The sequence below is a fragment of the Melospiza melodia genome, chromosome 16, assembly GCF_035770615.1.
Source record: "Melospiza melodia melodia isolate bMelMel2 chromosome 16, bMelMel2.pri, whole genome shotgun sequence".
Classification (NCBI taxonomy): Eukaryota; Metazoa; Chordata; class Aves; order Passeriformes; family Passerellidae; genus Melospiza; species Melospiza melodia.
This window is the reverse complement of record NC_086209.1, coordinates 14,267,846-14,284,754: the sequence shown is the minus strand read 5'-3', so window position 1 is coordinate 14,284,754 and position 16,909 is coordinate 14,267,846. Positions and strand designations below refer to the sequence as shown.

General features: G+C 43.2%; 1 protein-coding gene across 2 annotated transcripts in view; it reads right to left on the bottom strand.

The window, feature by feature from the left end:
* Positions 1-471: 471 nt before the first annotated feature.
* MSN (moesin) overlaps positions 472-16,909 on the bottom strand; it is a 40,605-nt gene continuing 24,167 nt past the window's right edge. Inside the window, exons 3-13 of one of the 2 annotated variants that reach the window (XM_063170734.1) lie at positions 10,799-10,894; positions 10,007-10,281; positions 9,461-9,544; positions 8,975-9,121; positions 8,395-8,491; positions 7,186-7,349; positions 6,684-6,814; positions 5,876-6,036; positions 5,354-5,446; positions 4,705-4,938; positions 472-3,681 (exon numbers count right to left, since the gene is read on the bottom strand). In XM_063170734.1, the coding sequence (XP_063026804.1) occupies positions 3,517-3,681; positions 4,705-4,938; positions 5,354-5,446; positions 5,876-6,036; positions 6,684-6,814; positions 7,186-7,349; positions 8,395-8,491; positions 8,975-9,121; positions 9,461-9,544; positions 10,007-10,281; positions 10,799-10,894 (1,647 nt within the window). In that variant the 3' untranslated portion in view covers positions 472-3,516. The remainder of the gene's footprint in view (positions 3,682-4,704; positions 4,939-5,353; positions 5,447-5,875; positions 6,037-6,683; positions 6,815-7,185; positions 7,350-8,394; positions 8,492-8,974; positions 9,122-9,460; positions 9,545-10,006; positions 10,282-10,798; positions 10,895-16,909) is intronic. The other variant, XM_063170735.1, reaches the window with a different exon arrangement.

The following is a 16,909-nucleotide window of genomic DNA, read 5'->3' as shown; positions in this document are numbered from 1 at the left end:
CCCATCCTGAGGCCCTGGGAAACAGGCAGAGGCAGCCACAGCAGGGCAGCTAAGAAGCAGATTGTGCCCAAGTCCCCAGAACAGCTGATGGCAGCACAAACTGGGCAGGCTGTCCATGCAAGCAGCAGCCCCAAGGCCCAGCCAGGCTCTCCTGGGTGCACCCAGGCCAGGGCTGGGACAGCAGGAGCTCACCCGCAGCAGCTCCATCCCTCCCTCTGGCCAGTCCATCTGCAAGTTGAACATTTGTGCTCAGAGCCTCCACAAAGAAGTGTCCATTCCAGGATGGCTCCAGCTGGGGAGGAGGAAAGGGCTGTTACTGAAGCTGCTCCTTTCAGAGTGCAAGAAAGATCTCCCTGTTTGTGAGGGAGCTCCCAGGGTGACCTCTGAGCACCACAAGGCTGATCTGCCCTGCTACAGGACACAGCTCTGCACTTAAAGCAAACCTTAAGTAACCAGCCAGACACAATCTGCTGAATTTCTCTGAACTTTATTGGCACTTCAGGAAGAACAAGGTATGGATTTTAACAACTCCTCTGAATAGGAAAAACATGTCTCAGTCAAGGTTCTCTCTGCAGATAAGCACATGGACCCATTAATTACTCCACAACCTTAAGGAATTGATGTTTTATTATAATCCAGTAAAACAACTGGTCAAAAACCTTCAACATCATAATTTACAGCAACAAAAAATAAAACAAGAAAAAATAAGCCAGGCAACATGTGATAAAGTACTTCCCTCCCCCCACCCCCAAGAGGAGTAGTTATCCAATTAAACTGGAACATGAAGAGGAAGAACAATTCACTGTATTCTAACAAATAAAAAATGTGTCTACAAATCTCACCATAATACTGAAAGCTTCTTACATTAGTTTTCTTGCAAAATATCATCTTTATAATACAGTATACATTTCCAAGGGGAGGACCATAAACATATCCTCCATCCCTTGACTAATATTTTCTAATTGTGCATAGCTAGAAATATTGAAATCAAATATCATTAGATACCACTGGAATATAATACTGGTTAAAAAGAAGGCAGAGCTGAAACAACTACAAAGAGTTAGGTGGACTCACTGGCACAAGCCGTTCTATTCCTTTATTGGACCATGTGGAATTAGAACGTTTAAAAACCCATATAAACAGAAGTCATGCCAACATCAGAATACATGAGAGCTCAGCAGTGTTGTGTGACCCATCAAAGCAGAAAATTACTGGTTTATTATTTGAACACATATTCCAGGCACCATACATCAGCTTGTTAGGAAATTATTAAAATATTAGATAGGATTTTTTCTCCCCTCAAATGCATCGATAGTTGCCATGGACAGAGCAGAAGTGCTGAGAACCAGCTTTAAAGCACCAAAACAGAAGTTTAAAGGTTGTCTGTTCCCCAGTAACGAGACTCGTGCAGACCCAATGCCAATCACCTTCAGTACAGAAATATGCAAATACATTCTGACAAATTTAACTCCAATCTTTCATTTGTGACTTTCATGGTACTGAGGCATATTTTTCTTGGCCAACAAAAAGCTTGCCATGTCATGTGCCCCCCAAAAGCACTCTGTGTCCAGGGGAGAGAAGGGGGCTCCCACATGACACACCTGGAGGTTTAAGGGCATAGGTTGGCATGTTGCTTCTAACAGAAGTTGGCTGGTATTTGTATGAAACCCTACACAGATTGCATTGCTTTCGAAAAATAAAGTAACACAGAACTGGTGAGGTTGTTTCCAGCCACCCAAGGAATTCTTGGGGAAATACTGCAGTTTGTTAACACTATCATGAGCGTTTCTTTTTTGGCACAGTCTCCCTTTGCCCTTTTTCATACAGCAGGGAGCTGAAAATGCTCCAGTTCTCAGATGTTTTCCTTCTATCATCATAACCAGTAACATCATACAAAAGGAGAATCAACAAAACTGAGCAGGTCACAAAATTTGGAATTATGCTAGGCAAGAAAATAAATCCCAGGCTAACCTAATGACTTCCTATAGGGACAAACTAATCCAAGGAGGGCAAAACAAAGGAGGACTTCACTTTAGTAGAACCCATTTTTAAGATGACTCTCCTGAAGGTTAACAGTTCCTTTTATGAGGATCAAGGCAACATCCAATTCAACCCTGAGCATACATGGCTATTTCCTCCACAGAAATGGCAGGGAGGACTCTGGGTAGCTACAGCATGGGCAGCTTGGATGACAGGAGGTGATGCTTATTACAATACCTGGCACAAGCAGCTCTCAGGACCAGTCTCACAACCATTTGTATCCCATTTCTAAGAGAAAGCCTTCTGTTCTCAAAGCCACAAAAGGCCAAAGCATCCTTCTGGGGAAGGAAAAGCACTTGAGCCAGGGATGTGGCAGAGTGCTAGTGAGGATTAAGAAAGCAATTGGACAAGTGTCTCAGGATCCTCTTCCCTCAAATGCTGCTTGAAGCCAGGAAGACAGATGCAGTCTTGTACATGACCCAGATATGAGAGCAGTTTTTGGTCCCCAGCTGCTGATCACTTTTTTTGATTGCATCTAGGTTAAACTAAATGTATCTGAGCTACAGTAGATCTATACACAGTCATAAGGCACCAACAACTATGTGCTAAAAAGGCCTCTTAAGGAAAAACCTGAAATCTTGTTCATGTAACTAGAAAAGTATCTGTTCAGCAAGGGAAAATACGGCTACAATAATTTTCAGTCTTTTACAATTCTACCTCCCACTTTAGGTTTTCAATGGCAAAACCAAAAAGGAAGGCAGTGTACTCTAGCTATCTCTGCCTCACTGGTTACATTGAAGTCAGACAAATGATAGTGAACAAAGCCATTGACCAGAGACAAAACCTCTGGAAAGCAGGGAATTCGAGGCTTCAAACCACACTGTATCAGTGGAAATATTCCAAAGGCCTCCTCATGATTAGAAAATTCAAAACTCCATCATTAAACAACAAAATGTAACACCAGCAGGAACACCACAGAATCTGTTTGGTCTGCTTGTTTTTGTAGGACAAAAGCTTTGGTCTTTTAGAGAGAAAGTCCATATTTTACCTTCGATCCTTCTTCCTAAGCTCCCCTTTTTAACTACATGATTCAGACTCTGGGTTAAGTCAAAAATTCAGACCCTGGCTACTAAGCTTAATCCTGAAGCTTGCACAGGTTAGTAGGAAGGCAGAGTGTCAGACTGTCAGCTCTTGGCTATTGAATGCAGTACAAGTATCTGCTGGTCTCCCCACACAATGGGAGAAGACAGCAACACAGCCGCCTCGGTGGGCAAAACCAACACACTAACACTTTACCCCAAGCCAAACAACTTCAGATTTGCCCTAATACACATTTGCTTCCCCAAGCCACCTCAGGCAGACATTATTTAATATTCCTTCTTCTGTCACTTAACTCCAGCATTTGCCCAAAACTTGATAAATAAGACCATGGTCACTCTTCTGTAGTGGTTCCAGCATAGCACGATTATGAGTGATGATGGGAGAGGATGGGGAAGAGGGGAGAAGAGAGTGCAGGGCAGCAGGTGCAGGGGGAGTTTACATGGACTCGAACTCATCGATGCGCTGCTTGGTGTTCCCCTGCCGGATCTGGCGCAGGGTCTTGTACTTGTCTCGGCCCAGGCGCATGTTCTCAGCGTGGATCATGTCATTGGCTGTCTTCTTGGTCTCATCCCGAGCGTTTGCCAGCTCTGAGGAAAGAGCCTTTGGAGGAGGAGAAACAGACAGCAGCAGGTTAGTACCAGAGCCTCAAAGCTGGACAAGATTTCCTGCTGATCCTCCTAAAGATCCGGTGTCTATATAGAGACAGGAAACAGACAAGCCCCAGTGTATTCTTCTGGGCAACCTGCTCTAGCTGACCTTGCTTGAGCAAGGAAGTGGGGTTAAATGATCTCATGAAGGCCCCTCCAACCTAAACAGATCTGTGATTTTGTGGAAGTTGTTCATGTTTCTCCCTAATATTTGAAGGTATAAAACATCAGGCAATCTGGCACCTATTTACCTTCATCTAGCACAGTTAAGAAAGGTTGCCTGTACTTTAAAAGATCAGCCATGTAGAGGGATCACTGAAGACAGCAAGAACATCTTGCAGAATCTGAGGAATTAGTAGCTTTCCACCAGAAAAGAAACTTACTGCAGAAAATAAAATGCACCTCTACCCTTCTGTGTGTAATACCAAAATACAATGCAGAATGAGCAAAGCCTGGTGCAAGTCAGGCAGCACAACTAAATGCTTGGAATTGAACACCAGAACACTGGAGTTCCTCACAAGAAGATGATGCAGTAGTGCTGTCTCTGTGCTGAGCTCTAGTGGGTTACTCCAGGGTTTTGCAATGCAGAGTTTTGCAATGCAACCCAGACTTGACAGTTAGAGACAGCTGCTGGATAGGAATCAGACAAAGTTCTTCAATTCCTTGCAGCCAGAGCTATGAACAGCTGTCAGGTGGTTGGCAATACTCACAAACAGCACACTACATCTGACAGACACTACTTGTTGGCACTGCTTCAAAATACTTCACTGCTTCCAGTAAAATGGAATTCAAGTGCCAGGAGACCAGAACTGCCTCTCTACTCAATGGCTAAGCAGCTATCTGGCAACATCATGATCATCTCCCTTCCCTGTGTCTCCCATCATTTTTTAAATAACAGCAATACCTTCCAGCTGCAAGAAACATTGAGAAAAGCAGAAGCAGCACCCCCACACACATTCTGCTGCCAGCTTCTTACCTTCAAGTGTTTCTGGACCCTCTCATTCTTCTCTGCCTCAGTGGTGCGCTCCTCCTCGCTGCGGTCCTTGATGGTGGCCTCCGACCTCAGCTCAGCGCTGGCCTCTGCTGCATTCTCATCCTGCTCATCATCGTGCTCGTTCTCAGAGTGCATGGGCTCAGTGACATGAGGGGTGCTCATGGCAGTCTTCAACTCCTCTTTGGTCTTCTCTAGGTCCTCCTGCACCCTCTGTGCCTGCAGTAGGATATGCCACAGTGAGTCAGTCAGAATAATCCTGAGTGCCTGAGACTTCTCACAGAAGCACCACTTGGTGCTCGTTACAGGAAACCTTGCACCTCTGAAGGGGTGTATTCCAAAGCTACTCAGCTACCATCAGTTGCAAAATTTTCTGCTGGATAACACTTCAGAGATTTGAAGAATCGTTACTGTTAATGGAAAATGGGCCACGGGTCTAATTAGTCAAAAATTGCTACATGGAGTTAGAATAAGTCACCAGTTCCATGGAGAAAACCAAAGCTGCATATTTACTATAGCCTCAAGCTTGCAAGAACTGAGTCTAGCATGGAATCTAGGGCAGTAGTTTAGGTTACAAACCAGAACAAAGAGCAATTCCACAGAAAGGATTCCATTTGCTCAGATTCTGCTTTACCTTATACTGCCACTCCTGTGCCTCGCTCTCCTTCTTCTGCCTGGCCAGCTCCAGCTGTGTGATCCTAGCTGTGAGTTCTGCCATCTCAGCAGCCTGCAGAAGAAAGGTTTTTAGTGGAAACAAACCCCAAGGTACATCCTAAATCAAACATTTAGTTCAAGTCCGGAGTGAAAACACATCTTTTCAGTGAGAAGAAAGCCTTCCTGTTAACTTCAGTTCCACCAATACCTCCATGATGAAAGAGGAAAGGAAGCCAAAAAAATTTTGCATTTCATTGTGGGTTGGGGTTTTGTTTGGTTGTTGAGTTGGTTCTTTTTCCTTCTCCCCAGAGCAACACTTTATCATTATCACATACAAAAAAAAGGCATACATTTGTATTTATGCATAATTTCCATACACTTGAGGATAAAAATTAAAGAACCTGTGTATATAGTGCTTCCTCACTACATTCATAGCCTGGTTTGCTTCAAAAGCTTCTTCTTTCACTATTTTCCCTACTTGATTTTCAGTTCACCAACTTACCAACTGTTCCTGGGTCTTTTGTTGATCATGGGATGCTCTCAATAGGGCCTCCTTGGCCTCTTCTGCTTCCCTACGTTCCTTAGCCAGTTTCTCTGCTTCCTCCTGAGCTCGTTTCCTCTCCTGTTCCAGCTCCAGAGCTCTGCGGGTCTGTTCTTCCAATTCTGAAAATAGGGGAGCACATTTCAAGTCAGATCAAGTAAACAATGGCAGTAGAAGAGGAAAGTCTGTCTGGATAAGGGTTTTCCTTCAGAGGGACAGGTAAAGGACGGATGCAAGCAACTGTTCCCTGTTCTTCCTTTACATTTAACCTGAAGCTGTAAGACTAAAAGACTTCAGTCTAAAAGTCAGGCCCACCCCCAATGGATTTGTGGGGAAGCACCCATCCTAAAATTACATACCTAAGGGTAGAGAAGCATTCAATATTTTGTATGGGCAACACCACACTAACTCTGAGCAATTAGACAGTAAATCACCACAGCAATGGCTGGTGTGACCCCTGCTACACTGACTCTTTCCTCTACAGATATGCTGGGATAAAGCTTCCAGCCAGCACAGGAGCAATGGCAAGGTACTTCTGCTGCCAAGAGAGACATTTTGGCTGTTACCTATTTCGTTAATGCATATATTTTTTCAGCAACTGCATATTGACTTATATTCAGCTTCAGGAGGCTAAACCAGGGCCCTAACACCAGCTAGCACACAACACTGGAGAGACAAATTACTCAGAGATGCTCATAGCTTTACTATTTGAACCCTTCTCACTCAGACTATTCATCATCAAAGGAAACACTAAAAGATTTCCTATTACCTTGCTGAGCTTTCTTGGTTTGCTCCTCAATTTGCTTGAGTCTCTCCATCAGCTCCTCCTTCTCACGCTCAATCTTCTCCTTCTCCTTTTCTGCCAACTCCCTCTTCTTCTTCTCATTCTCCAGCAGGGCTCTGATGGAAGGAAGTCACAATGTAATTTCAAACCAACTTGGAGCACTTCCTAGTAAACACACAAAAAGAGCACACACAAGATGTGCCCTACAGCACTCAGATAATGAGTTTTACTCCCTTTATAGAAGAGCAAAAATATAAAGCTCTGCTGGCATTCATCTCAATGACAAGTTCACAAGTCCAAAAAAGTAATGGGAAGTCACATTTGTGGTGAGCACCATTACTATCAACCCATCAGACCTACTGAAGCAGAAAGCAACCTGCTTTACTTTTGGCTCAAGCAGATTAAGGTGCTGCCAGCCATTTATCTAGCATAAGATGCTACTCAAGCAGTAATTAGTCACACCCAGGTTACTCAGAGCCCAACCAACCTCTCCATCTGTTTCTGGTGTTTCTCTTCCCGAGCCTGTGCCTTCATCTGCTGCACCTCGATGGTGTCTGGTTTACGTCTGCGCATGTAGAGCTCGTGGTTCCCCATGCAAAGCGCCAGGATCCGTTTGTTAATCCGTAACCGAGGGGCATAGAACACAAAGTCCTTGGGACAAGGAAAAGGCAGCATTACATTTGTTCTTTCAGCATAAGAAGCCCCTTGTGTATGCACTATGCTCCTAAGACCCCAAGCATTTTAGAGTTGCCAGCCAGCTTTTCTTAATAGCATCTAATTCACTGGTGGTGGCAGTTGGACACTTATTTCTGAAATGCATTTCAACCTGACAAGCACACCCAGGGCAGGAGCACCCAATGTGTCATTCCAGTGCTCTGGGTTTCACTGTAGCACACCCCTAGCACCAAGCACACAGCATCTTGCATCACCACTTCATTACAAACACCAGCAGGGCTGCTTTACCAGGCACACCGAGTCCCTGGCTTCTCCCACCTTCCTTCCCACTTCCATAATCTGTATAATAGCCTGGCCAGCCACTTAGGATGTAATGTCTTGGCTTATGCCAGAGGGGGTGTTAAATGTTACAATCAATGGATAAATAACTTTGTTCTGTTCAAAAGGAGCAACAGGGAAATGCTTTCAAGCAGCAACGAAACAAGAAGAACAGAAGGTACTGGCTAGCACTGGAAATTATTAGGCCTCAAAGATTAAAGCAATTACATTCAATATAAATTTGCAAGGAAAAAAATTCCAGCCTACCCCACAAAATGACTTAAAGCTTTTGCTTTAAGTAAGGTGAAAACCTGCGAAAGATCATCCCACACACTGTTAAAGACAACAGGTTGCAAAGGAAGCGTCCACAGTTAACAGAGATCCCTCAGATCCCTAACTGTATTATCAGAGAATCTGAACAGTCTTAGGAGAATCAGAAACCCTAAGCAAAGAGCTACTCCCTGCCACTGATGTTAAAAGTTTAAGCTTATACTAAATTTCTACCTTCTTAGCCAGAAAAAAAAAAAATCATAACTATCACTTGACTGCCCTGAACAGGTTTCCCTGCTTACATCAACGTTCATGCTATTGATGAAAAGATTCTGTGCAGAAAACCCCAAAAAGCCCCCAAAACCAAACCCAAAGAAATCATTCAGCTAAGAAGTTGAAATTTTAATAGCTTAATATGAATCTTGCTTCTTACTGGTGCTTTCTTGTCAATAGGCTTAATAACAAATTTCTTGTCATTGAATGAGATATTTCTGATCTCACTCCAGGGAAATCCAATTTTCGGTGTTAGCCTGTAAAAATGGGAAGCAAAAAGAAATGAGAGAGCCCAAAGTCATTCCAAATTCTTAACTTAGAATATAAAGCTCAAAATTATACCAAATCTACCCTCATATTTAAGTGCGCTTATGGTAGTTGAAATCAGCAGACAAAATTAGTCACACAGATGAAATATAAATATAAGGAGCAGTTTTTCAATCCCACTTTTTTTTTTTGTCTTTTAAATGAAAATCAGAACTGGAGAATGCATCTATAGCAGGAAGACTAGGGATAAAGTGAAACTATCTTGAAAAGATTTGCCCACTTCTTGTACTTGTTGGTCCAAAGAATCACATTTCATGGATTATTCTGGCAATGTCAAAAACACAGCCAAGAATGATACAGAAATGGTGGAGTTTAGTTTAGTTAAAGATTTGAATTCCAGGAGAGATTGATTTTACATGACTTTATATTAGAAAGGAACTGAAGGCAATAATGAAGAGAGAGTGGTTTATTACCTATCATTCTGCTCATAAATGTTGAGTCCAAGAGCATCTACACCTAGCCAGAGCTCAGAGCCTTTCTTGTTCTTAATGCTGAAGTAGTTCACACCGTACATTTCCAGATCCTGTGCAATTTTCAGGTACTCCAAGACTGCATCTTCTCTGTAGCATGTAAAAAGAAAACATATTCTCTTTTGAGTCTTTAAGCAATTTGAGCAAGAAGGTTCTAACTTCCCATGTGGACAGAGCAGCAACAAGCTGGCAAGGGTTCTAAGCATCACTCTAGTAGATAATTACAAACTCTGCAAAATCAGTCATGTTTTACTAAGAACAGCCAGCTGAAATGGACCAGCAGAGGCATGTAAACCTAGTTACTCTGAGCAAAATAACCTGAAGAATGCTAACTTATCCTGAAGCAAGTCACAGATTTTTTTTTTATGTATTTGTACATTACACATTGACACTACTTTAAATACAGCAGTTTCACACTGCATTGATTACCTAATCATTCCTCGATGTTCCTCATGCCACACCTGGATCCTCTCCTCCCACTGGTCCTTGTTAAGTTTGTGCTGCTCCAAAACCCTAGAAAGAGCATACATGGGATGTTTCAAACCAAGCACTACATATATGCACACACACAACCACATCACTCTATAATAATGCTTCATTAAATACTCCATTGGCATCAGAGTTCCCCCACAAAAATATTCCAAGAAATACAGCTTCATTAAAAAGCTAGATAGAGACAATGGTCAGTATTCAGACTTCTAATAAATGACAAATTTTATTCAGTTTCTTCTTCTTGTAGTGTATTTTGTTTTGCAGCTTCTCTCACTACTTCTGATTAGAGTTTCAGAGTAGCAATAGGAAATTTAAGGTTAAAGCACTTAATTAATTGAATGCTAATCTAAATACTCAAAGTGGCACAAGGCTATATTTTATTCTGAGCATTGCAATCAAAACACCCCCTACATTTAAAAAAAAAATTAAAAATCACAAACACTTTAAGAAAGAGAATGGCTAAGACTATGCAGGTTCACTTGCCTTTGTGGGAGCAGTTTGTCACTAGCAAGGTAGCCAGACTTGTGCACATCTTTGTTGAAGTCTCCGTATTTGGACTGGACGGCGTAGGAAGCCAGCAGCACAGCTGTTTCTGGGGGACAGTAAATGTCATCGTTCAGAATCGCCTCCTTCACTTGCAGGAAGAACAGGCGCTGTGTGATGTCCTGGATCAGCTCTTCTGCCACATCTTCTGGGTAGAACTTGGCACGGAATTTGAAAAGCAGGGGGGTTTCTTTACGTACATCCTGTGCGGTTACCTGCAACAGTTAGCAGATTTTATAGCCTATATACAAGTGAAAGGGAGCAGTTTACAAACAGGAAGACAAGCATGCATTAGAAAAAAAAAAATTCTCCTTCCCAATGTAGAAAAGAGTGCAGGAAAGCAAGAATTTTCAATACTTACTGTTAAATACCTCATCACTTCTCCCCACGGGACTTACAGAAGCCAGTACTTATGACCAGTGGTAGCTAAGTTACTTCCCAGGTTTCTCCCCAACCAAGATGCTCACTTGAGCACAACATCAGCATTTTACCAGGAAGAGTAACAAATCTGGCCTGTTTAACAGAGCTAGATGCAGGACAAGGTCAGACACCACAACTCCTCATACCCTGGGGAGGGAGTGTGTGGACACCACAGCACCAACTCACTGAGGTTGCAGTATTTGAGGTGCATGGGTAGGGAAGAACAGATCCCTGACAGAAGTATGGAGACTGAATTTGCCCCTGCACTCTCAGAAGGGAACAAGGACAAGCAAAATCTTGGAGCAAACATACCTTTTTGTTCAATTTTAGCCATGTTGAGAAACCCTTGGTGTCTTGATACTGAAGTCCAAAAAACCAGACCTCTCGCAAACCAATTGTCTTGACAACCTGAAAGAAAGGTGATTATTAGCAAGATCCCCAGATGGACTGAACTTGTCCATCAGTGGCTGAGAACATGTTAGAGGTAAGTTCAGACAGTGCTCTGACCACCTGCTTCTCCTGCTGCAGTGCACAGAAAGATGACTGGGCATCTAAGAGGTCTTAAGTGGATGGGTATGATATTATTTTTTCTCCTTCAGCTCTTTAAGGCTTGTTGCTATTTATAAACAACAGCTGGGACATCATTTTTTTTCAGCTACTTATAAGCCAACATGTACAGCCAAAACACAATGCAGCAGCTCTGACAGGTCTAGTAACTTCCAGGAATGAGGAACACAGCTCCATTTTCAGGTATATCCCACACTTATCATGCAAATGTACTATTCCTGGGCAAGTCATGTGCTACTTTAAGATTTGTTTCTACTCCACTCATAGCTACAGACAGGCCTTTCATGCAGCACTTTACTGAGCAGCACCATTCAGAGGAAGTGCAGAGGCTAAATCCATATGCTATCCCCTGTGCCAGCACAAAGCCACCACAGGCCACTCACAGACATGAACTACACCACTCTGTGAGCTCTCTCTGTAGTTACTTCCCAAGCACACCAGGCATGTAAATAGGAATTTAAAAGGCTTTACAGACATGTTGTGACAAGAGAGAAGAGCTTCATGGTGGGGCAGCAAGACTACTGCAGTACAGGGCCACTGCTGGTTAAAAAGAGGGGGAAGTTTCTCCAAAGCCTGATTGCTATCAAGACATCCCCCTTTGTGCCCTGAAAAGCCTGGGACATGCCACAGGGTGCAGCAAGGGGCTAACATTGGTGCAGAGACTGGCTTGCCCTGTGAAAACCAGCTACCAGGTCAGTTAATATAATTTTGTACTGCCCAAAGGTGCACTCTGTTCCCTTCTGATGTTGGATACAACACTAAAGACCATAGGTTCCCCACAAACACATCACTAATTAGATTGTTTAGGGCTTGGATCAGACATTTTATCTGGCCTTTCCAAAGAGCATTAGGGCCTTTGTTCCTTTCAGAAAAACCAAATGCAGTTTTCAGCAGAGGCGTGCCACTGGTGGCACACACATAGACAAAACCTACACTAGGGCATGTAGTCCATGTACATCATCCCACTGGGGTTCCTGAAATTATTCAGCCTGTCCTTGCTTGAACATGAACAGGAGAGCTGGGCTAGAGCTCCTGCAGATTCAGGGGGATGCAGATCACTTGTGCATCACACAGCTGACGAGGCTTTTGGAGAAGAAGCAGGGTTTGCTATATACATGAAATTTTGGTCACTGCAATATAGGAAAGATATTAATCTCTAATATTAAAATATTAGAGAGGGTCTAAAGGGGGCAATGAAGATGAAGGGCTCTGAGGGGAAGCTGTATGAGGAGCAGCTGAGGGCACTTGGTCCATTCAGCCTGGAGAAGACTGGGGGGAGACCTCATCACACTCTACAACTTCCTCATGAGGGGAAGAGGAGGGGCAGGCACTGATCACTTCCCTGTGGTGACCAGTGACCAAACCCAGGGGAATGGCCTGAAACTGTCAACCTGATTAGGGTGGATATCAGAAAAAAAGATTCTTCACCCAGAAGGTGGTTGTGGGGCTCCCCAGGGAAGTGGTCACAGCACCAAGCTTGACAGTTTAAGAAGCATTTGGACAATGCTGTCAGGCACATGGTGTGATTCTTGAGGATGGTCCTGTGCAGGGCCAAGAGCTGGACTCAGTGATCCTTGTGAGTCCCTTCCAAGCCAGCATATTCTATGATTCTGTGATTGGAAGCAGATGGTTCAAGGAGGGGAAGAAAGGCTGTCCTAGAGCTCTGTTCTTGGAAGCATTAACATATGAATGGGATGGAAGCTCCTCACTCGACTGCAGAGGTCTGCTTTCCTCTCTTCCACTTGACAGCAGCTTATGCCTGGGAATTGAACAGGCTGGGCTGCCAGCAAGGAGCTGAAAGGCTCCACACTGTGGTCCCACACAAAAGGACTTTTATTCCACAGCAGAAGCCTGCACAGCAATGGCAGAGACAAGAACGAGCTGGGGGCAGAAAGAGGGGACACAGCACAGCACTCACCATCACAGTCCCAAGCTGCCACTGAACTAAGGCAGGGAGGACAGTCCTCCTCCCTCCTCAGCTTTAGCAGGCTATTTAGTTCCATTTAGCAAGGAGAAAAGCATGAAGAAGAAACAGCTTTCTACAGCTGCAAGGAATCTGGCTGGCAGCAGCATAATTATGTCTGGGGGTGTACAGCATTCAGAGCCCTAATGAACTGTGAGATGTTCCAAAAAGCAAACAGCTACTGGCAGTGGCTAGGGATGGAGAAGGGCTGGCACAAAGGATGGGAGAATAGACAGTCTGTTTAACACAGACCACAATACTTAAATACCTAAAATTTACACTCTCATCCATCTGGAGAGCAGCATCTTTTCTTCATTCCAGGGGGAGCATTAAGTCAGTCCCTGGGTCTTGTTTAGCCTGCTGGGTAAAGCTCAGTTACAATGGGCAACAGATTGGATAGAGCCTTAAAACCCAGCTGTCCCATGGTACCTTGACAAGCTACTACAAAACTTTAATTGAGTACTACTTTTAGCTTAGAATTCTATTCAGTAAGCCATACTGACATAGGGAAAAAGGTGCCTTTCTGGTGACTAACTTCATCCTCTGCAGAAAGTCTAAACACACATTAGTAGGGTAAGTTTTTTAGTTATGTTCAGAGAAGAAACAGAAGACCTTTCAGGGAGCCTTTTCTCTCATTCCTTCTTACTCCATGTTTTCTAGGTCTGCACACAATTCCTGTCCTTCCCCTCAGCACTCACCCAGCTCCCTCTGAACTGTGTTCCTACAGTTGGGTGCTGCTCCACAGCAGAAGAGGGAGCCACAAGCAGCCTCTTAAATGTACATTTTAGCATCAAGATGATAACTGAAAATGGCTGTCATTCTCAGCCCAGGAAACACAACACCACACTGGCAAACAAGTACAGATTCTGATGAAAGCACTATTTACACACAGGCAAGAGCAAAGCATGCAAGCAGAGGAAAAGGCGTAGCACTTGGATCATGTTCCTGCATCAAAGGCCAAATATCTCAGGCTATATCATGGGACAAATTCCTTGAATGGGCCCTAGTTAAAGATGAGGTAGGTCTCTCTCCCTCTCTATGACAGGCATGTCAAGGATATCTGAGAGAAAACTGCCAGCTAAACTTATTGCTGGAGCAGCTCTGAACTGGTGCCACACCTGCAGTTTCATATGCCAGTCAAAAACAGCTTAGAATGGGGTCTTCCAGGTACCCTAACTTAGTACCCAGGTTAGGCTCCATTTACAGCCACAAATATTCAACTGTTCCCCCTCCATTTAGCTGGTGGATGTACTTTAGTTTTCCCTTCCAAAGTGCTAAAATGCCAGAGTGCTAAACTACAGGATCTTTGAGTTTTTGTACTTACTCCAGTTTGCCATTGACATCTTTAGCAACAAGCAGTCCATTTTTGGTTGGAACTACTGCTTTTCTAAAAGTCAGAAAGTTTCCACATGCTCCTGTGAAATTTGAGACACATTTTCATACTGCTCAACCACAAACCTTCAGCACAGGGACAAGAGTTCTGGGGTTTGCTGGGGCAACCAGCCACCATCCTGAGACTTGCTGCTTTCTGCCATGAAACTACCTTGGTGAATTTTGGTTTCAGTGCTTTCACCTAATGGATCAGGTGTTCCAGAAGAGTCATTTTATATGTGTTTAAACACTACTAGGTAGGACCTAGTAGTAGCTAAAGTAGCTAAAGATTTCTTACATTCTCCCTCCTCAAAAAGCTTCGTTTGCAGGCCATGAGACGCCAACCATTTTTATTTCAAACACAGCTCAACTCAGATGAAGTCACTCAAAATTCAAGAGGGGTTTGATCAGCCTGTGCTGTAGACTTAAGCAAACATGAAAGAAGTCTGAGAAATTGGTACTCTACAAAACCAAACTGGTATTCTACAAAACCACTAAATTCACTGCAGCAGGTAAACAAGGAGGAAGCTGCTAAGCATTACCAATGTTTCAAGCTGCACAACAGCTTGGTGGCCATGGAGATAGAAAAGCAAGGCAAGACAAGCCAGGGCACACAACATCAGAATCTCAAGAGATCTGGCTCTTAATGAAATCTGAAAAAACCTTAAGAATTAAAAAGAAAATGCATAAGACTTAATGCTGAACATAAAACACAGCATTAGGGACCAGGTTTAAAGTGTGCAGAGAGATGCTTATTGTTATCATTTTAACCCATAGATAAGTGCACATTTCTATTACAAGCTTAGTTTTGGCCCCAAAAGCTTACAATAATGAGGAAAAGCATCTTTGGAAGGTTAACCACATGTTTTTAAAGTTTGAAGTGATAGCTACTGAAGTTTCTCATGTGACATTTTCTTTAACCTGTGACTTGTCTTCATGGCTCTTAATGGGACAGAAATCACCTTTAAGGAGATTGGATGCTCAGTGATTCAAACTACCCAGAAAAGGGAGGGGTTTTTAATGCTTTTTTTTTAATCCACAAAAAGGAAGTTTGAGGGGCAAAAGATTGAAGAGACAATTTCAAACCCATCCACAGCAACAAATAACTAAGAATTTTCACCAGACAACAGATTAATCTTTGCTGTGTAGAAGACACAATGCAAAGCACTGCTGTGGTTTACTGGCTGCTCTCTAAACCAATACAGAAAAGGGTCAAAGGAGGAAAATAAGCAGCTATCACTGTTGCAGTGCCTGTGCTCTCCATCCCTAGGAAAGCAACATTTCAAGGTACCTGGGAAGTGATAAAGCCTATGTGATAAGCAGCACCTCTGACATGCAGAGCCCATCCTTGAGCTACTCTTTTAATCCATCACTGGCAGCTGAGGAATGGGAGCAAAGTTACAGTTCTTGCTAGTAAGTAAATGCTGGAGTTCAGCAAGTGATGTTAAAAGGTACAGCAGCAAAACTGCAGCAGACAGACAGTACAATCCTGTCTCACTTAATCCAAGTTTTGTCCTTTCACACAAGCCTAAGATATTCAAGCTAAAGCTGTACAGTTACAAGATTAGGGAATAGGAAGAGCTCTAGAATACATCATGATGTTACTGCACATGTTTATCAGTTCAGTAGTATTTCTACAGGCAGCTGCTTCGGGGCAGAAACCACTTCCTACATAGCAGTGAAGTATCTGCAGTGTTCTGTCACTACAAAAATTCACTTTGAAATTTAACCAAACAGGAAAGAGGAAGACAGGAACATTTCTACCTCATGCCCATTCACATATTATTACTACAGAACTTTAGACTCAAATGCTTTTCCCCTCATTAAGCTAAAACCTAGCTACAAGCTTTCTGAAATTTTCTGAATCCTATTCCGTGGGCCAGAATCATGTGTGGCATAATGAATACATTTATCTATCTTTACACACAACAGGTGAAAATAAATACTGCCTAAATGTTACTGAGCAAAGGCAGCAGATTGCACTGAAGTAGCCATGCAGCTAAAAAGCTTGGTAATGCTTAGCAGCTTCCTTCTTGCTTAACTCAGAACTGACAGTTCAAAGTGAAAGGGCACCCCAGGGCAAAAAGATGCTGGGTATCTTAAAATTTTTCTGTACAAGAGTCAAAAATCAAGTTTCACACCAGAAGTCAATGTCCTACAACAGCAAAACCATATATCTACTTTGTAGAGGAGCTCTCCCTTCCCTCAAAAAAGCACTGATGAAAGCAGATCTTTTTTCAGAACCAGCATCATGCAGAAAACACTAGATTATCAAGTCCAGGGGCCCAGCATGGCTTAAGGGAGCTAGAAAATAAACAGGAGTAACTTTATTCTCCCACACCCCATCACGGTCTATCTAACCTAAGGATAGAAACTGAGGCAGAGTGAACAATGTCCAGCCAGAGAGCAGCCACAGTGTCAGCAGGGACAGCAGCCCTGGGCTCTCCCTTTACAGGAACCAATACACAAAAACTGCTCAGTCATGTGAAAAATACTGGATATGCAACAGCTGACAATACATT